The sequence below is a fragment of the Ochotona curzoniae genome, unplaced genomic scaffold, assembly GCF_017591425.1.
Source record: "Ochotona curzoniae isolate NIBS_2020 unplaced genomic scaffold, NIBS_Ocur_1.0 contig_66, whole genome shotgun sequence".
NCBI lineage: Eukaryota > Metazoa > Chordata > Mammalia > Lagomorpha > Ochotonidae > Ochotona > Ochotona curzoniae.
The window spans coordinates 3,215,497-3,236,037 of record NW_024466512.1 but is presented as its reverse complement, the minus strand read 5'-3'; the positions used below and the strand labels follow the sequence as shown (position 1 = coordinate 3,236,037).

Below are 20,541 nucleotides of genomic sequence, written 5' to 3'. Positions count from 1 at the left end.
TTATTTTTGCTTTGGCATTCTTGCCCAGGATGGTGCTAGCACTGTCCCCTCTTGGTAACTGAGCCATCATTTATGTCAGGATCTTACAGGGTTTTCCAGTTAATAGTCTCAAAGTGACATTAGTTAGAGGCATAAAAGGATACCGCTACTATTGTTGGGAGAAATTAAATTTCTAACCGTACTCAACAGTCAGCAGTCACAGGTGAGCCCTCTTAGGTTTTCAAGTTCACGGTCGATCAGGCTTGTCCCCGAGTGTGGAATCTCTGGGAATTTACAACCGATTCCATGTATCAGCGGCTCCACGGAGACGCAGCTGCCTCTGTGGTATCTGAATGACTGAAGCTGAGGAACCTTTAGTTTAATGTTGACTTTGATCTTGGTCATGTTGAAGGTCACCTGTTGGTCACTGCAAGGTAGCACCAGCTGTCCCTAGTGAGCCTGTCCAGTTTCTTGACCCCTGCCCAGCAGCTGCAGCCAGCCTTCAGGGTTAGGCTGTGCCCTCTGCCATCCTTGCTGTCTCTGGATCTCCAAGAAAGTCGTTAGTGGGGAAAACTAAGCTATGCCTCGAGGGATGCAAAGTCCGATTGTCTTCCAATTTGCACCAGGTTAGTTGAGACCTCCCCATGTCCCCTGTCTTGGGGATGGCCACAAGAGGAGACTGTTGAAGCCTTTGAGGCTGCTTGGCTGGTGTCTGCATGAAGATCTGCAGAGCAGCATTAACCACTGTTCTTCGCGATCCTTGACCGCCTCCCACCCACCATTCTCCCCTCCCTGCTTTCCTCTGTGTGAAGGCTTGCATTCTGATGTCAGGCATGTTGGCTAGAGAAGAAATGGCAGACAAGGGTTGTGGATGCTTAGAGTGACGAATAAAGAAATAAATGGAAAGCAAAGGTTAACTGTCTGCATAGATCTGTTATTGTTGGATTGATCCAGCAGCTAAGTTGAAGAAAATGCACCCTGTGGTTTCTGCTCAGGCTCCTGTACGTGGTAGATCCGTGTCTGCTGAACTTGGGAACTAAGAACAGTTGCTCTTAAATAATAAATCGGCATCATTTTCAATAACCCTGGTTATTTCTACTTGGTCTTCTAATCACAGAAGAATAGCCAGCTAGCTTCACTGAGGATGGGCGTGTGCTGGGTTGGCCTCAGCCCTGCTGTGACCTGTACCGGGCACCAGCTATTTGAATGAACAAAGTGTAGGCCTGCTTGCCCTCAGCCTCCCCCAGATGCTGCAGAGCTGTTTACAAGGTGCAGGAGTTGCTGATGGGAAAGAAGTAGAGTAGCAGTATTCTTATCCCAGGTCGGCTTTGTTTCCAATGGCCTTACAGACCCTCCTGCTTGCTCCTGTCCAGGGCCCAGTTCCCTGGACACAGCTCGCCCTGCCAAAGGACACACACAGGGCTTGGCTGGCAGCTCTCAGCCCCTTGCAGGCTGGCTCGTGGTCACTGGCACAGGCTGCTCTCTCACGTGGGACTGATGTCATCGCTCATTTTTCTAGGCATGGCATGGACTTTGGGGTCCCCACCAAGCAGGATGTGAGGTGTGCATCATAAACACTTGGTTCCTTTTAAGTCAGTGTCCATTTCAACCACTCCCATGGTTTGCTTAAGTTTCTCCATCACATCTCAGCATCAAGCCAAAGCAAGAGTTATTTTTCCTGTTCTCTGACTCTTTTCTCATCTGTTCCCTAGGGAGCTTGGAGGTTCCCACGTGGGGGCGAGGGAACGCGATGGTGAAGTAATAGCTTCTGAGCAGGTTGTGCGATGAATGCAGGCATGGATGAGATGGGGGATGGGAAGAGGCTGTTTTGTTTTGCTTCCGAAATGAAAATTGGACTGTGATTTTGTGAGCTTTCCAGCTGGATGGAGAACATCTAAGTAATTTGAACATTTCTCCACATTAGAAGTGGGGGAAAGGCCACCCATCCCCTGGCTCCACCTGCTGACCCATTCCCCGATTTGGGAAACAAATGACTGGCCCTGCTGCCCATGCCTGGGAAAGGTCCTGTCACCAGCCCAGGCACACATTCCAGGGAGAAGCACCCTCAATGAACTCCCTGGCCTCCTTCAGGCAGTGTTGACAAATGAACTTCCATTGGCACAGTAGCTCCCAAATGCAGTGACACTGTAATGTTGGGAAGCTTTGCTCTATGGCTGTTGGAGAAGTTCTGGATGCTACTTTTCATGACACAGAATTCAAGTCCAACAGCAGTGGTCCCAGTTGGCCTGACAGCCGTGTGGATGCAGAGTGGGGTGCAGCTTGGACCCTGCCTCCCATGTCTCCCCTCCCTTGTTGCTGTGCCTCTCCCGAGGCCATAACCCTCAACCCTTGCTTGCTTGCTGATTAAGATGAGCTGTGGGTGCTGAGGAAGAGGTAATATATTAGCACTATGAGAGGAGGCCTCAGAACATTCATGGGAAAGTGGAATTAAAAAAGCTGCATTCACTTTGGTGCAAACAAATGAAAAAAAATTGAAATCCATGGAAGATTTTTCATACCACATACTTTCCATGAACTTTTTGAAAACCCCCTTACAAACAGATCAGTCGTACTGTGAGAAATCGGTGTGGATCCGGATAGAAGAAATCCAGAATGGACATTGTTGTAAAGGCAGCATTTCTGTTTCCTGTAGGTTTCCATGAGAGGACAACACCATGTATAAAGTCAGGCAAGGGTAGCAATCATTATTTTGTGTAAAGACTGCCTGGTTATATTACAAACAGGGGAAAGCTTACACACACACACACACACACACACACACACACACACACTCATGCAGTTATGGGTTGCAAGCTATAACCATGACAGTAATGACACAAACAAGTGACTTCCCCAAAAGGCATCAGGAGTAGGTGCTAATAACGAAAAGAACTTTTCAGGGCTGAGCCGAGGCCGACTTGATTAACATGTTTTCCTGGAGGAGAGTAAAGCATAAGCTATAATTGATTGAAAATTAATGAATATGAATTGTGGTGGCACTGGCTACCAAGCTCGAATGAAAAGCAGAGTGGGAGTCACTGGCGCTGAGCCCCTTGCCCTGCTGGGCTGCCGGTCATCCCTGCCTTTAGTCCAGTCCCGGCCGGGGTGGCGCACAGGGGCTTCCACTGGAAAGCAAAGCATCCTGACAGTGAACAGCTACAGATGTCTTATCTTTTATTTATCACTTCTTTTGATATACTTTGTTTTTAGATCGGCTTATTTAATGGTTTTAGGTGAGAGCTCATCCTTCTTGAAGGTTTTGTGCTTTGTTTTAAAAAGCTGAGCTTGCATTTGGTTTCTAAATAAATTCTTCCAAAGTCTTATTGTTGTGGATCAAAATGTTAAATTTTGATGTTACCATTTATAAACTCCTTGGAGTTCAAATATCAACCTTGGGCCTGGTACAGTAGACTAGCGGCTAAAGTCCTCACCTTGCATGCGCCAGGATCCCATATGGGCGCTGGTTCTAATCCCTGCAGCTCCACTTCCTATCCAGCTCTCTGCTTGTGGCCTGGGAAAGCAGTTGAGGATGGCCCAAAGCCTTGGGATTCTGCACCCATGTGGGAGGCCTGGAAGAAGCTCCAGGCTCCTGGCTTCACACTGGTTCAGCTCCAGCCACTTGGGGAGTGAACCATCAGATGGAAGATTTTCTTCCCTGTCTGTCCTCCTGTCTGTATACCTAACTTACCAATAAAAATAAAATAAATATTTGAAAAAATTTTCCTCAAAATTAAAAAAAAAAGAAAAACTCATGGGAAATCTGGATGTGCAGGGAGGTTTCTTTAAAAAAATATATATCAACCTCATCTGGGGAGATAGCCTGATGCCTTAACCACTGAGATAATGACAGGGGAAAACTGTTTACTGCATTCTCAGTCAGAATATGCCCATATTTAGATATCTTTTCACCAGATTTCAGAGCTCACAGATATTCTTTTAAATCTGATCTTGCAAATGCAGGAAAGGTTTATGTTGCATTGGGAACTCTCCTTTAATTTGTCCACATAAGAAAGCCAGGTGGGTGCTGGCTGGTCACTGGTGGGGACACTCACTGGACAAAGGGCCTGATGGCCTTGTTCCCCAGGCAGATTGGGCATGGATAGATTTTGCATCCTAGCATCCAGGTCCCTTGACTTCAAGATCAATGTTTTTAAATTTTCAAAAATCGTCTCACAGGTGATTCCTCCTTGCCCTTCCAGGGACCCTGCTGGTGGTGGGCTCGGCTGTTGCTGGTTGTGGGAGAGAGCTTCTGCATCGCCATGTGTTGGGGTCTGAAGCTCTCTCTGTGGCCCATATGAAGTGTGCAGAACTCAGACTTGTCAGATTTGGGGTGTGTGGGGGCTGAGTATGTTGTGCCCACACGCCTGTAGATGAGTTCTGGCTTCATCTGTCTCCCCCTCCTCCCCCACCTTGTGACCTTGGCGGAGGAATTTAGCATCTCCAAGCCTGTCTTTCCTTATGGAAGTGACCTCTCTTAAATGACAACTGCAAGGATACAGTACGTTGATGTGAGTGGACGTCTGACTTATTGTGGGAGGTCCGCCGAGGGCCGCCCTGGAAGGGCTTGGCCTGGGCTCTGCATTTTGCTGCAGCCCGCCCTCAGAACCAATGGAAAACTGAGCTCAATCCATTTTTTTGTGTAACTTAGCAGAAATTGCATGGGGTTTTAAGAAGTATTTGAAATCAAAACTTGCATTTCATTTTTTAAAATCCAAATTCTGGGACACAGATCCATAAATTCCATAAATGTTCATGTCATGCCTTGAATTACTCATTTTATCTGCAAATGGGGCGTCGGGGTTGCCTAGTGGCGCAGTGGTGGGGCCTTCATTCTCCCTCGGACTTAAAAGGCTGAGAAGGTGTTTGAAATCTATTCTGGCATTCTGCACAGGAAGATTATTTAAATTACATTTTCAAGTATCTGTGATACCTACACGAAGCCCAAAGCAAGAATGTGAAATACATTTTATACTCTTACAGACTCTATTTTGCTTTATTTTTCAGATTAGGGACGGAAAGACTTTTTATTTTTCAAGAACTAAAAAATAGTGTTTACAAAGTTATATAAATATAAGCTATAGATGAGGCTCACCATGACCCTGTGAATTAAGTGAAGAAAATGCCACAAATGTGTTTCTATTTCAAAATAAAAAAAATAATAACTTAGACTTGGGCATTAAGACTTGGAAACTCCCCTGCAACTGTATAAAACCCATTGGTTGCAACTGAAAAGAAGTGAACGCAGTTTCCCCACCAACTATTCCACGGATCAGAGCCCTGACGGACAGGGCCTCGCCCGGCACACGCAGCACTGTGAGAGAAGGACTGCCGGCAAGTCAAGCAGAAAATCAAGACAGGCCAGGACGATGCCCGTCTGTGCTTACTGATGGAGAGAAGTCCCTACCCCCTTTTTACACTTTGGAGCATTTTAAGGCAGTGTCTGACGTCCCTTTGTTCTTTAAACATTTGTGTAGAAGATGAAGACACTTGTCCAAGTTCATGAAAAAACAGAATTGAAGTGTAAAGTTTGCTTTGGTGTCAAGCATTTTAAAATCCATGCTTACTTCCCCCCCGCGCCAATATGCATGTGTGTGAACTTTTCAAAACATTTCTGTTGCATGGATTTAAAGATATTTTTGTACCTCAATAATCTTCTCCTTTAGCTCCACCCTTCATAAACCTTCATGCACCTTGTGCAAGAGCAGACAGAACCCTTGGGGTTCCAGCTCTAAGTTGGACTCTCCGTTTTCTGTCAGAACTAGTCACTGCGATCTCAGCCAGGATAAGCTAGGACTGAATCCGGTTTCCTGCCTCCGTATACTGATGGCTAGCTCATGATGTTGGGTAAATCTGTCCTATGGAAAGCTTACTGCCTCCGCTCTGTCCTCGTCAACCCCAACCTGTATAATACTGCCAGAGGACGCCTCCAGGTGGCGGCTCTGCTTAGCCCTCCTCAATGCTCGAAGGTGGTTACCATGACAAGGAAACTTCTGGGGACAGCCTGGGGACCGATGTGGCCAGGAGGCCATTCCTAGGTCTGTGCTGTAGAGGAGCCTTGTCTGGGCACAGGCAGGGAAGGGAGGGTAGGCATCATGGTCCCTCCACAACCCTGGCTGCCTGCAGAGCCCGGTCACCCGCTCTGCTCCCATAGGCTAGAAAACACAAAGCAAGTGTTCCAGAGTCAGCTGCGGGAGGGGTTCAGAATGTTTTGGGTTACAATAAAGGTGGCAAGACACTGAGACTGAATTTTCAAGAGCTTAGGAAACGAAGCGCCAACGTTTTCATCCCGTTCAAAGGCAAGTGCTGAGGGGCTGGCGAGTACCGGGCGGATGACACTGTCACGGCGAATGCTACTATCTTCCTGCTTCTCTGTGATGTCTGGTGCCAGAGCCAGGGCAGGCAGCACTCGGCATCCCACAGACCCCCTGCTGTTTTCACTAACGGGTAGGGAGGATCAGCTCGACTGGGACCAGCTCCTATCTGCATGCTTGGCTTCCCTCCCTGCTCTGAGACGGGGATTCCGAGAAGTTCACCAGTGGGCACCCAGCTCTGGGCCTTCCTGATTCTTCAGTGTTCCAGCCATGGGACACGGTTGTTTCTTTCCTGCTCTATGACTTAAGCAAATTGAATCGTCCCCTTTATGCTTCCTCCATAATTGTGATGCAGTATTTATTCTGTTTGGGCATGGGTAATTAGAGTGCATTCAGGGAGATTTCTCATCCCCTGACAGATCCTTTTCACGAATGCCTGCATCTGAGGGATCTGTCAGAACCAGGAGAGAGCACAGATGCCCTGGCTGTGCATCTAGCATTGATATCACACACAAACATGCTCCCTGGGACCCTTCGCATAGTTCTGAGTTGATGTCATATACAGCACACCTCCACGCTACATACGTGTGCTATATATGTGTGTGTACACACACACACACACACACAGAGTTCCGCAGTCACATTCCAAAGGCTGATAAATGATTAAGAGTTCCCTTGAGCAAACAGCATGTCAGTGAGCTGGGCCTCTCTGATGCTGGTTCCAAGGAAATCTGGCTCCTGCTTCCTCCCCCTGCCTGAGTCTAGCACCCAGGACATGATGGGCAGAAGTCAGACTTGGAGCTGAATGATTTGCCCACCAACCCTTGACTGCCTGTCCCTGGTCTGGATTTCAGTGGAGGAAATGTGGTCACTATATTTACTGACCATGAAACAGGAGTTCTTAAATGCTGGCCTGTGACCCTCATCTTGCTACCATCTATTTTTGCACGTAAAGTTTTAGTGGGATGTCTGGGTTGTCTGGGGCTGGCTGTAGAATGCGGTGGCAGAGTTCAATCCCTACATGCAGAGTACATTGTCCTCAGGGCTGAAGTCTGCTCTCTGGCTGTGTTCAAGGAGGTGTGCTGCTATGCCACCAAGGCAGTGACTCCACAGCTCCGTCACACAGCCAGGCCCCTGTGAACCTGGATCCCTTTCTCTTGGATGCCTGTGTCTGCACCTGACCCTTCAGTGGGCCACGGCTACTCTGTTTTAATGATGAAAGGGGAAAAATCAAGCTGGACAAACACTGGCACAGGACCTAGCTCTGCGTGTTACCGTCCCAGTCCTTGTTCGAAAGCCCATGACTCTCTCCCTGTACTTGGTGGTCTTCCCTTGGCATTCTTGTTTTTCCACTGTGACCTGAACTGGGAGAACTGGACCTCATGCTTATCCCAGGCTCAGGAGGGCCAAATGGGGTCCTGACAGCCAGGTGCTGTCTTGTGGGGCACAGCCAAGATCATGGGACACCAAGAGTCCTTGGATTTACTGCCACTCTGCATGCTGTTAGACTTTTTGTGTTGGTTTTTTATTTAGGATTTTCTTCCTTGAAATCATGTCTCATATTTGCTTTTCCTCAGTATGGGCCCCAATTTTGTAGAGAGTCATACTTTCATCTCATTCTATTAAGAGCCTAGCAGGGTGCAAATCCTGTGCCAACCACCCTAACCTGCAAGTGGCACCTGCCCATCTTGCTCTGGGCAGTGGCAGTCTGACCTTGTGCTTGGTTTCCTTGAATAAGTCTTCTTGGGCTGGCTTTATATCCTCTCCTCGTCATACCCCCCAGTGACCACATCAAGATGTTGAAGATGGAGGGGTAGTAATGTCAGAGGCAAATGGAGCTGTTTTCATGCCAGGTGCTTTTGGGGCTGTCCAAGCAGAGCTGACAGTGAGTCTGTCCAGTGAGCAGGGACCCCCCTTGCAGCTCTGGGGTTCTCAAATCCCCTGCTGCTGAATGGGAACTACCCCTGTACAAGAACTCACTTGGTTTGAAAATCATGGCCACGTTTGCCTTCCGCAGCCACATCAGTAGCACGCTTAGATAGCCCACGTGAACCTGAGGCATGAATAATGCTTAGAAATCGGAAATAAGTGGAATCATTTTTGGGGACTCACGCAAGGCAGATCAAATGCCACCTGTGCTGCATACAGCAGTGATTTTAGTGAGTTGTCCTAACATTTCACAGTGGACGGAAAGGCACGAGTCTGAGTGCTTTTTGCTCATGTATTTACTCGCTTAATGCATCCCAGTAGAATGTGCACAATAGGACACGTCCCTTATCCATTATGCACACGATGCTGGTTATACTTAGCAGGCGTCGGGAGAGCTCTTTGAGGCTTCTGCCTCCCCTTTTACAGGGAAGACAACATTGGAGCTCACAGAGGTGAAGGAACTTGTCTAAAATGAAGACTTCTGCTTATGCTTTTAAAAATCTTGTAAGCAGGTGAGGTGGAAGAATAGCTCTGTTATGAAGAATCGTCTGGAAGTGACTGCAAGTGGCCAGGGCCAATGACCGACATTCCTACACAAAGCCAGAATTAATAGAGGGGCCGGTACAGTGACATTGCAGGCTAGGCCGCCTCCTGTGATGCCAGCAAGCCATGTGGGCACTGCTTCTAACCTGGCTGCTCCACTCTCATCCAGCTACCTGTTCATGGTTTGGGAAAGCAGCAGAGGATGGCCCAAAGCCATGGGACCTGCACTCACATGGGAGACCCAGAGGAAGCTCCTAACTCCCAGCTTTGGACAAGCCCAGTTTTAGCTGTTGTGGCCAGTTGGGGAGTGAAACAGCAGTTGGAAGATATCTCTCTGTCTCTCCCTTTCTTTCTGTAACTCAAGTGAAAAACAGATTTTTAACACTTACATTAAAAAAAAAAAGTAAAAAGAACTAATGGGAAGAACTTCTGTGGTAAACTCAAATCATGGAAGAAAGTCCCAGGAAGATTACAGCTGAAATGCATCCAGTGTTCATGTAAGTGGCGTGTCTCTGCAAGATGTGGAGAGCACATGGTTTTCCAGCTGTGTCCTGTTGCAGGACACAGGAGCTTCCCATAGGCCCTTGTGCCTGCCTGGATCGAGTCTGGAATCCCAGGAAGAGATGTGGGACAAGTTTTGAGACTTGAATTCATGCTCAGGAGCCGCACATGTCCATATGCATTAGGAATCTTTGTCACGTGTACCCCATAATTGTTCCGATTCATAAGGTGTAACTCAGTCCATGTGTACGTGTGTAATAAGCACTCAGGATGAGCAGCGTTGCCATCCCCTTATGCATCTATCACTTCTTTGTGTTGGGAACCTTCTCGTTCTATATAGAGTGCATAATGCATTGTTTAAACACTGGAACCCATTCTACTATGTATCCCCATTTCCATGTCTGGTCTCTAAGCTCACTCTTGTCCTTGCACCCCCTGGCTTCCCTGGGCACCAGAGACCACTACTTTTTTGAAATCAGCATTTTTTTTTTTTAGCTCTCACGTGTTTGTAGGAATATGTGCTGTTTGTCTTTCTGCACCTGGCTTACTTAGTTATCCAAGTGTTCCAGTTTTATAGTTGCTGCTGTAAATGCTAGTACTTTTTTTGTGGCCGAGCAGTGTCTCGTCAGGGCTTGCGCTCAAGCAGGTAGTCTGTACAGATGCTCTCTTTGCTTTGTTGGGGGTGATCAGCTTGGGGGCTTTAGAAACATCGAGGGGGTTTAATTTGGCTGTTCAGTTCTACTGTGAGTTGCAACTACAAGAACTGTTCCCATTGAGATCAAGAACGTGAAGCTGGCCTTGTGCCTTCCCGTGTTACAGCAGACAACCTGAAGCCTGCCTCTCAGGACTAGGGTGCTCCGATGGGCACAGTACTCAGGACTTTGTGAGCCCACTGAAGTTGGCTTCAGCTTGTATATCAAAAGGGGTGACTGCCCTGTGCTGAGTCCATGGTTACAAGTTTCCTAACTGAGCTCACTCCCTGGGACTCTGTGCTGCACCCAGAGCCTGGGCGCAGAGGTAAGCCTGGACCACTGCCTGCCCACCCCGAGGTTGTATCCTCTCCGACAGGGCAAGACAGTGAGGGGTTCAGGTTCAGCCAAACAAGTGACCATGGCATCGAGGTATCCTTGCAGTTGTTGGTTGTCTAAGTCTAGAAGTTCAGAAATGGGCTAAGAAGAAGGTTCTGGTAGCAGAGGTAATAGTTCATCATAGTGGCCAGTACTGACCTGTCCTCTCACAGTGAACTTGGCCACTGTGGGCCACAACTGAACTAGACATTGACTGTAAAATGAAACAGTCCTTTTGACTGAAGATGCCCACGTCCGTGGCTAGTAGTAGCCAGGCATCTCAGTGTGGTTTAAGGATGTTTAAGTTCTGCATCTTTGCTATCTTTTGTGTGTGGCTGGTGTAACGGAGGAAATAAGTTTCACTTGTAATAATCATAATTCGTTTTGAGTTTGACTTCCCATGGCCACACTTAGTTCATAACCACTGTACTGGACAGAGCAGTCCATGGCTTCCAGGTACAAGTGCCTGATAGAAGCCCATGTGCGGAGAATGTGGGAGTACACTGAATACAGACATGGGCAGGAAGTGTGTTCAAGATCTCCACCTGCTATATTGTTGGCCAACAAGATCCACCCCATAGCATTAGTTGGAGTCAGTCCAGAATGAGACACCTGCCATGTTAGTGATTCACTTGCCATGCCATGCGCACACCCCACTGAAGCCTGGGCCCTGTTCTCCATCTTTTTGGTGAAGAAACCAGACAACAAGTAACAGCCCTCGTGCAGTTGTCAGAGCCAACATTTCTACCTAGAACACTGATACAAACGCAACACTGCTGGCCAGGCAGGGCTCAGAGAACTGAGGAGCTCTTTCAAACAGTTCCTGTATTTGACCCAGTGGGGTAGGGAAAAGCTTGTGTATTTGGTGTGGTCTTCTTTGCCGGGGTGTGGGTGGCTGTTGGGATTGTTGGGTTCCTGTCGGCTGCTTGCCCCCACGAGTGTCTGCACGCACATCTGAGATCCCCAATTTGGGGACCATGTCCCAAGCCAGTGTTGCTGCTTTTTCCCTCTGCCATCTGGGTTGTAAAAACTGCCATGTCAGAGTCAGTGATTGGGACAGTTTGGGCTTTTATGTCTTCTCTGGGAATGTGGTCTGTGGATGGGCAAGTCCTTAATATGCCCTCCCCTGACACCTAGATGAACAGGCAGAGTACACATGGTTGAGATGGGTTGACAATGAGGATGTAAGCAGAGATGGAACAAGGCCTTCAGAAAGCCCCGTGTGGCATTAGATCAGCTTCTCATCTGCTGGCAGATTATTCTGCTCGTGGCCAGCAGCTCATACTGCTTAATATCCCTGACCTCTAACTCTCCGTGCCAACCCGAGGTGGGGGCAAGGTGGGGATCAACTGCTGTGTGGTCTGATGCCATGGGCAGAACCTGCACAAGGCACCTTGCTCCAGCAGTTGGCCCTTTTGCCTACCCTCCTGCTTTGGCATGGAGAGGCTGCTGTTAGCAGTAAGTAGACTCTACTTAGACCCCATCCTCAGCCCTGCCCTCCTGGGATGGCACTTGGTGTACAGGGTGGCTTGCTTTCCTTCATGCTGGCTGCCAGCTCACTTAGCCTGGGCCATGGATGCACAGAGGGAAGGGAGGGGCACAGGTGGTCCTGGTGCAGACAGAACCTCCAGAACACAGGTTGGAGGGATGTAGACTTTTCCCTGGGGGGGAGGGGTGTGCCTTAGCAGTCCTGGCGGGGTGCTGCTGGCACTGGGAAGGGCCAAGAGTGGCTCCAGCTGTTCACAGCAACCGAGCCCACTGCCTGACCCTCGGGGGCATTCTGGCCAGGAGGAGCTATAGACCTAAGTTCCTTGCTTGAGTTGATTTTTTGAGAAGTTTTCTGCTGCTGTAAACTTTCAAGTTCAAAGCATGGCCAAGTGCATTCAACTCGTAGCGCTGCTGTACTGCGCCAGCCAAGAACCTGGTGTCTGTTTCTCTTAGCCCAACAGGACATGCAGGGGGCGGGGTCTGGGGAAATACATCTACCTCGTAGTCATACACAGACTGGCTAGTTTGCAGTTGGACATGGCTTCTCAGAGCCCCAGGTGAGGATTGAGAAGGATACTGTCTGATGGGTGAGGTCATGCACAATTGGAACATGCAGTGCAATTATGACGTTAACATTCTGTATCATGAGCCGTCAGCACCGACTTCCCAGCACCAGCAGCAATATCTCTTTCTCTTCCCCGATGTGATTTCTAAGAGGCAAGTAGGTTCTAATTTAGATGAGTTGCTTTGGACTGGCATGTGTATCATGCATGATCAATAGAAACACTTTTAGTCCTAGGAGATAACAAAGAGTAAGGCTTCAATTCATTCAAAATAAAGGTGTGGTTTGAATCCAAGATAGACGGATGCATGTGAACCAAACAGGTGCATCCTGTGGCTGGGCTTGCCACAGCACTGCTGGCTGCAAGCCCAGCCTGGACCGGGGCTTGGGGGCTGCAGCACGCCCTGCAGGGGCGGGGGCATACCTACCCTTCCCGGTGGGCCTCTCCTTTTTCCAACTCCTGAATGACCCCCAAGAGCACTTTGATGGTTTCTTGGCTGGAACTGATCAAGTTCTCCATCATGTGAAGCTGTGCTTTGAGGTCCACCACTTCCGTGTGAGGCACGATTCGTTGGCATTCCTCGCCCGCAACTGCTGCCGCGACACTGGGCTGCTTCTCAGGCCCTGGTTCGCCACATCTCGGGGACAGGCACTGAGTTGGGGGCGAGCAGGTGGCAGCAGAGTCTGGGGGCGCCTGGAGCCCATTGAGATGGGGGGCTCTCCCTGGCTCCTCATCTGCTGGACACAGGGACCACTGGCTGGCAGCGGCAGAGTCTGACCAGTCGGGCTCGGCTGCCATGGCACCCAGGGCAGGTGTGTACACAGTGGCCACCTCCGTTTTAAATAGAGTCCCATGGGCAGGCAGCGCTGGCTCTTGGCCTGGAGACTCTGGCGAGTTCTGGAGAGGGGCTTGAGGGGAGCTGAGCAAGTCTGGGCTCCTGCAGGGATCAGCACAGTTGACCGTCGGAGGCCGGTCCACCTCATCCATGTGATCGCTGGAGCGGAACACCAAGGCGGTGGTCTTGTGAATGTGCGCCGCACCACAAGGGCGGGCCTCTCCCGTGGGCCCCGCCTCGTGGGTGTCAGTAAGGAACCCATTGTTCTGCGCTGGGAGACCCTTGAGGTTCCCTTTCTTGCGGTCCAGCGGGAAGGTCTGGTAGCACTTGCGGAGGTCTGGCGAAGTCTGCACACCTGTGCTCTTGGTGACATTGGGGATGGAGCGGCGTGCAGGGACCGTCATGTACTTCCGATAAGCCGAGCGGCAGGAGGAGGGCCTGGCTTCGCGCTTCTCGGAGGGCGGTGGCTGGCCGGCCGCCAGAGGCTGTGCGTCACGCTGCTCATTCTGCGCCTCGCAGATGTCCTTGAAGCGCACCTGCAGGGCCTTATTGCGCTTCTTGATCTGCCGGTTGGGGTCCAGTGTGTACTTCATCTCCAGGGCCAGGCAGGCTGCCGGCTCCACCTCACTGTCAGGCGGCGGTGTGAGTGTGCATGTGCCGCTGTCCTTACTAACCATGGTTCCTGCATTAGCAAACAGCAACAGAGGAGTCAGTGGGACAGGGTCCACTTGACCCAGGTACGGCACTCGAGCAGGGAGGCATTGGCAGGCACCTGCCACGATCCACGTGGACCGGCTCCCTGGGGCCCTGGTAGTAACACGCACCTCCCTGTTCGATGGCCCACGTGGTTACGCACAGCTCAAAGCCCACACGGTTACACACAGCCCGGAGCCCGCCTCCCTTGCCTTGCCGCTGCCTACTGGCTTTGCACATTGCATATTCACACCCGTGCACCCCCACTTCACAGGCAGATGGCTTCCCACATGTAACTTCCTCAATGTGGGGTTTTTTTTTTTTTTTACTATTTTTTGGTGATGACGCAATTAATCTATTACTGGAATCCAGGAGAGTTGCTGCTTTAAAAGATTTACTGAGGATTCAAGGCACCCAAGAGCTACTGAAATGACTACGCTTGTGTTGGCCAGGCTGGCTTCCGAGGGCGCACTCCCTGCTGGAAATCAGTGTGGGCCAGCACAGCCACAGGTACAGCTTGGGTTTCCCTTCTTGCACAGAGGCACTCCAGCAAAATCTCCTTTCTGATTCCATGGAGTGTGGCATTTGAAAATACTTAGGAAAAAAAGAATATTCATGCTAGAATCAAGTTTTGTGTTGTGATCACAGCCTCTGAAAATGAAAACAATGGTGGTTGTTTCAGCACTTAAATCCTGAAAGAAAATAAAATCATGAGGCTTTATGTTAATCATGCAAATTCATCCTGGGCTGAATTATTAAATGCAGCTAAAAAGATGCAGGTGGCCAGCAGTTCCTCCCGGGGAATACCAGCGGGATAGGATGCCTTCACTTTATTAAGCAGATTTGCAGCTGTTTAATCCACCCGGAAGAACTTTCTTAAGAGTTGAACCTAGAACAAGAGATTTCCGTTCAGTGTTTTGTTGTTGAATCAGATTGTATGAGAAGAACCACACTCAGAAGGGAGGAAGCAGGGTGTGAAGGGCCCTGGCAGCTGGAACCAGGGGCCCAGAGGGGCAGGGCACAATTGCCCACAGGCCAGAGTGGCACCAAAACAGGCTCAGGCCTCACCGTCTGGCACAGCTGCTGGGAGACTGCAAGCACCCAAGAAGCCAGCCATGCCCCACAGCAGAACTTTCTGGAAAGGTCACAAGAATGGGGGCACTCGTGTTGTGGGGGTCGTGCATGAGCCAGAGGCTCTGCTAAGCCTGTGTGGAAAATACTTTGGTTTGAGCAAGCCCCTGGAAGTCAGTTCCATGTCTCCCAGTTCAGAGAGGTTGTGCTGTGTGCACACTGACACGCGAGCAGGAAGCAGGCGCAAGAGCCGATTCTTGATCCGTCCTTCCCTGCATGCAGATGAGCCCTGCCTTCGTCCTCAGCCCTTACAGAATCAGCCCAGCGGGCCACACATGCTGCTTCTGGGAAGGGGAGATAAAATGCCTCGCTCCTGTGCAGGCGGCTGCAGGACAGGCCCGCTCCGCAGCCTGGGACTTCTCTCCATTGTCCTGTGCCTCAGGCCACTGTGGTCCTGCCTCTTTGCAGCCCTGCAGTGTTTCCTGAATGAAAAGGTTTTGAGAAAAGTCTCATTCCTCATACATTGTGCTAACTGCTAATCATGTTTGGGGTTGACAAAAAATAATCGCATGCAGCATTTGCTGTAGATGAGACGAGGGTTTGTCAACCGCAGCACTACTGATAATGTGAGGCCAGCTAATTCCTTGTTGGAGACACGCTAGTGTGCAGCATGGAGTGTCACAGCCGCCATCCTGGCTCCTGCCCACCGCCGATGACATAGCACTCCCCCTCCCCTGCTGAACCTGCCTGTGGCCGAGCCCCCTGCATTGGCGCTTTCATCCCTGCATCCTGGAAGATACTGTAAGGCAATGCTTGCCAGCGAGGCAGAAGGAGGTGTCAGGTCCCTTACTGGGTGCTGGGATGCTAGGCGACCTTAGTAAGGTGAAACAGCCACCTGGCCAGCTTTGGCACACTGACTCGGCTGGGAGAGGGCTACCTGGTTTGGTGTGGGTGGGGAGTCTTGCTTCGGTGAGAACAGGGTTGTTTTAGAGATGCCTACCCCAACAGGTTAAACAGGTACACACAAAGGAACCAGGTGTGGAAGGAGCAGGGGGAGGCGAAGGGGACACGGTAAGAAAATTAAATCTTAACCCTCACTCTTCTCTCGTATTCATTCCTTAACTGCCTTTGTTGTCCACGTATGTCAGGATGTATTGTGCCAGCACTCTGGAAGACCTTCACACTGGGGAAAATTTGAAAGAGAGAGCATTTTTACAAAAAGCAATTTACTAGTAATTTTTCAGCATTTTCCCTGCCACTACTGAAAAATGTGTGTCTGAATAAGTTTGTCCTCCAATGCTATTCATCATCACGATTGGCCAAGAACTGCACTGAAATAATTTCCTTACATCAGGCTGCTGGTTTGGAAAGATATTCCGAGTCTTGGTCCCAGCCATCCAACTAATAAAACAAATCACAGGAATTAATTGCTGGTGGCAAAATCATCATCCTAAAGAATTCTGAGCTCCTCTGTTTTTCAGAGTTGCTAAGTATATAAAAATCATTTCCTTCTTAGCAGAAATGATGATAGCAGTTAAGACTTTTAATCAGTTTAGCTTCTTGTTTGTTGAGGAAGCAGGGACAGAGTCGTCTTGACTCTACCAAGGCAGAGGACATCACAGGATGTTTGCAGTTGATTTATTTTGGCTTTCGATGAGGGTGAGAGTTCTTTTTGATGGCTAGATAATACAGCCTAAGGCTTCAAAGTGGAATTTTCCTGGACATTAAGAATTACAAAAGTGGACATGTCTTTCCTGGGTGTTCATTTGCCGTATATGCAAGCTCATAGTAAAGAAAATGATTTTGTCATGGAAGTAAATGGGCATTCTACAGGAGGCTACAGGGGACTGGTGGCGCCTCCTCACACACAGCCAATCCCTCCCTCCTTCGGCAAAGGTACAGACATGTCCCAGGATCAGTTACCATGCGGCCCATGTGCTGTGCACATGTGCGTCCTGCCAGATGTCAGCTGTCCCCTGCACTGCTGTCTGCTCCTTTCTTTCTCCTGAGAGCCTTCAGCAGAGGCACCACTGTCATCCTAAGCCAGCCCCTGCGCAGGCAAGCCTGCAGCCCAAAGGGGCCATGACAAGCTTCACAAAAGCATCAGAGGACGGAAGGAACTCCTCCACACGCTCCCGTGGGCCCATTCACGTGATGTGTCTGGGGGCAGGTCCATGAGCACGTCAGGGAGACAGGCAGCGGGATGAGACGCGGCCCTGCAGCGCAGACGGCGGGAGGCTTGCCTGGCAGCTGCACAGTGCGCAGTAGCCTGCGTGGCAATGGTTTGCCATGCTGACGCCCCCAAGACCCATACCCTCTGGCCCCTGGACTTCCTTTTTCGCCTCTAAAGCAGCAACTGTTTATTTTTCCTAAGAAAACTGTGGTTTGGAATTCACTGGATGGTGCTATGTTGGAAGAAAATGGCCAGTCATGGTTGTGCCTGTCTGGCTGAGGGGGAGCTGTAAGTCCAGGCGCTGTTCGGAATATAAATGTCTTAATTACCACAACTTCATAATCAAAGGCGAGTTGTAAATATATAAGCCCTGTATTCTTAGATTAGTGAGGTTGCATCATTTCTGCTTGTTATTTTAAATGAACAGCTTATAACAGAGTGTTCATTCCAACTCCAAGGAGCTCAAAACTCAAGCAACGAGATGCCTAGTGACAGGGCCGTGTTCCGTCTGCATCAGTGTCCTCCTTCATTGTGGTGGCGCACACGGTCACCGTGGAGCCCGGCCAGCGTCATGGAGAAGCACGCAGTCCGGGCGTCACTGCCATGGCAGCAAAGCAGGGCATCTGAGGAGGTCTGTTCGTCCTGTGGTTTCCAATTTTCAGGCTGGGGAGGTGGAGAGCGACAGGAGATGTTGCTGCATTTTCTTACCAGTTAAAAAAGCTCAGAGCAGAGGCAGCCCCCACCATGGCCAGGCTTCTGGCAAGTGTAAACTCTGACATCCGAGTAAGTAAAGCTTGGGGTCATCAGGAATGATGAGCTCTGGGTACAAGGAGGCCCCCAGAGGTCATCTCTTACTGTTTTCAGGAAGCCTTGATTACGGAATGAAAGGAACTACCCCTCTGTGTGTGTCTCCACGCACAGATCGGTCTGCGTCTGCCTGCGGAGTTGAGTACACACGTGTCAGATGGGAAGAGGGTGAGAGCTGCAAGCAGATTGTGCCACTGCCAGGAAGAACACTGGAGTCACATCTCAGTGCGGAGGCATCAGATTTGACGTACTATTTACACATGCACTGCAAAAGCTTTGTGGGAAATGAATTACAAAATAAATTTATTTTGGCGCCAAAATATATGTGTATAAGAGATCTTCAGAGGTGCATAAGAAGGGCATATTAGGAAAACCTGCGTGAGGATTTCAAGCCTTTTGCACCAAAATAAACTCATGTTTTGATTCCGTTTCTCACAGCCTGCTCCAGGTACGCTGGGGGAGTCTGCAGGATTGGACACCCGAGGCTCTCTGCTGGGTTCTGCCCACCCATTCTGACTCAGGGGCTCCTGGGCGGCTGTGTGATGTGCTGTCAAGTGCCAGTGGGGCCCGGGAAAGAGGGCAGTGTTGCCAAGCCCTCTGCCCTCAGTGTGCACCCATCACTTTATGAAACCACAAGATCCAGCATACAATCTGATGAGTGTGGGAAAGGAATGACTCGTGTTTCTTGTGTGGCTCCCCCGCCCTGTGGGACACCTTGGAGGCAGAGATGCTGGCTGGGATTCAAGATTAACTGGGTCAGCATTTTCTTCCCTGTGCCTGGGGAGTGCCTGAGCATCCAGCCACTTGGAGTGGGGAGCTGTGGCACTGGGTGGCCCTTCAGGCAAGTGCCCAGCTCCCCGGGGCAAAGAGCAGCGCAGCACACTCTCCTTTCCAGAGTGTGGTGAGTTAACTTAGGGATCAATTTTTATGGGCACCCACTGAATCTTCAAAAATTCAAGTCCTTTCCTTGGGGCAGCGCTGCCTGCTGCAGTCGGGGCTGTGCCTGAGTTTAGATCCATTATCCAGTTTAATTTCCCATAATATGCCACAGTGATATTTTCCCCAGCATTTGTTCTACTCTCCGGAGGTCACTGATGAAGAGGACCTAAATGAAGCCAGCATCGCTTCTGGGATGGAGCAGTGCCCAGCACTACTCCTCTGCAGAGCAAACTGGGCAGTCATGTCTGCCCATGGGCTGGTGAAACCTCAGTCATTACTGGCCTCGGGTCCAGAAGGGGGCATTTAGTGAGCACGAGGGCAGGTTGTGCGACATAAGAAGCATTCTCTAAGGTGCAGTTCCAGCCAGCTGCCTCTATGACTTCAGAGAACGTTCTTAACCCCTAAAAGCCCCAGGGCCAGGGACCTGAGCCATGTCATGGAACCCCTAATGCCGTTCAGCTCATGTCAACCCAGTGCTAACGAGTGGGACCAGGGTGACGGAGCCTCTGCCACGTGGGGGCTGCTCTGCGTCTGAGGAGGACCAGGAGAGGCTGCTGTTAATGCATGGGCATCCCCTTCTTCCTCTTTCACAACTGACTGTGTTCTTTGATTTCCAGCTTATACTGATGTTAACCTTTGCTCATTCTCCGTCCAAACAGAATCTAAATTAGTGGAAGTGAATTAGCAAATTTTTTGTGATGTTGGGGAAGATCAAGTGGATCCAAGTCAGACATGATAACTACATGCAAACCGAGCCCGTCTCCTGTGGGGAGCTCTGCTCAGCACCAGAAGCCATGCGGCATTCAGGGACCCTGGTGCCAACGCTTCACCCAGACCATCTGTAAGCTGCAGTTAAGGAGGCTACTGGTGCTGTGGTGCTGAGCTCACGAATGCATTGAGATGGGCCTAGAAAGCGTCCCTCTGCCTGTGTTCCTGGTTGATTCCAGGTGGCCAGGTCACAGTAGGCTGTGTCTGGAGTTCCCCAAAGATTGCCCTTGGTAGCACTCAGCGGGACGCAGCTTTGGGGGAGGTGAGGGGAATCCTGGTCCCTGCAAACACATGGATACGAGATTGGAAAGCACTTGCACAGTTCTATGTCTTCCTGCTTAACTCTGCTGAATCCCTATTTTCTCTTTACTAAATGACTTGCTTTGAGTCCTGATATATTTGAAAATAAAATTGGGACATTGAGCCCCACTACCATCCCCCTCAAAAAATGACTTATGTCAAAGGAATATGTTTCCCTTGGTGCCTGTTGGTTTTCTCTTAGGATGCCCTCTTGGAACAGCCAGGGCAGGATCTGAGCTTGCAGGTAACCAGTCAACACAGCTGAAATCATTTAGAGTTGAAGACGCAATCTGTCTTTGTGGCAGGGCCGTGTGAATGCACATCCATTACCATCCAAAAGATTCCCATGATTGCGCACCTCTGGCTTGGCCAGCCCTCACTTCAGCCTCACTGTGGTCTTGGGCTCATGGCAGAGGCAGTGAAGCCCAGACAAAAGGAGACAGTGAACACTTGGGATCAACTTCTAGTCATGGTTATCGGCTGACAGCAGGGCATGGAAGAGAAGCGGGGCTGTGCTTGGAGGCCGTGCACACAGCACATAAGGCGAGGAGAGTCCATGTCAGTGACCTTTCCA

At 49.9% G+C, this 20,541-nt stretch overlaps 2 protein-coding genes across 3 annotated transcripts in view; one reads left to right on the top strand and one right to left on the bottom strand.

Annotated features, from left to right (window-relative positions):
• The window catches only part of INSYN2A (inhibitory synaptic factor 2A), a 32,481-nt gene extending 18,588 nt beyond the window's left edge, over nt 1–13,893 (bottom strand). The window contains exon 1 of the mRNA XM_040991938.1: nt 12,809–13,893. Within this exon, the coding sequence (XP_040847872.1) occupies nt 12,809–13,893 (1,085 nt within the window). The remainder of the gene's footprint in view (nt 1–12,808) is intronic.
• Nucleotides 1–20,541, top strand: part of DOCK1 (dedicator of cytokinesis 1) — a 410,700-nt gene that overhangs the window by 184,225 nt on the left and 205,934 nt on the right. The window lies entirely within an intron of this gene.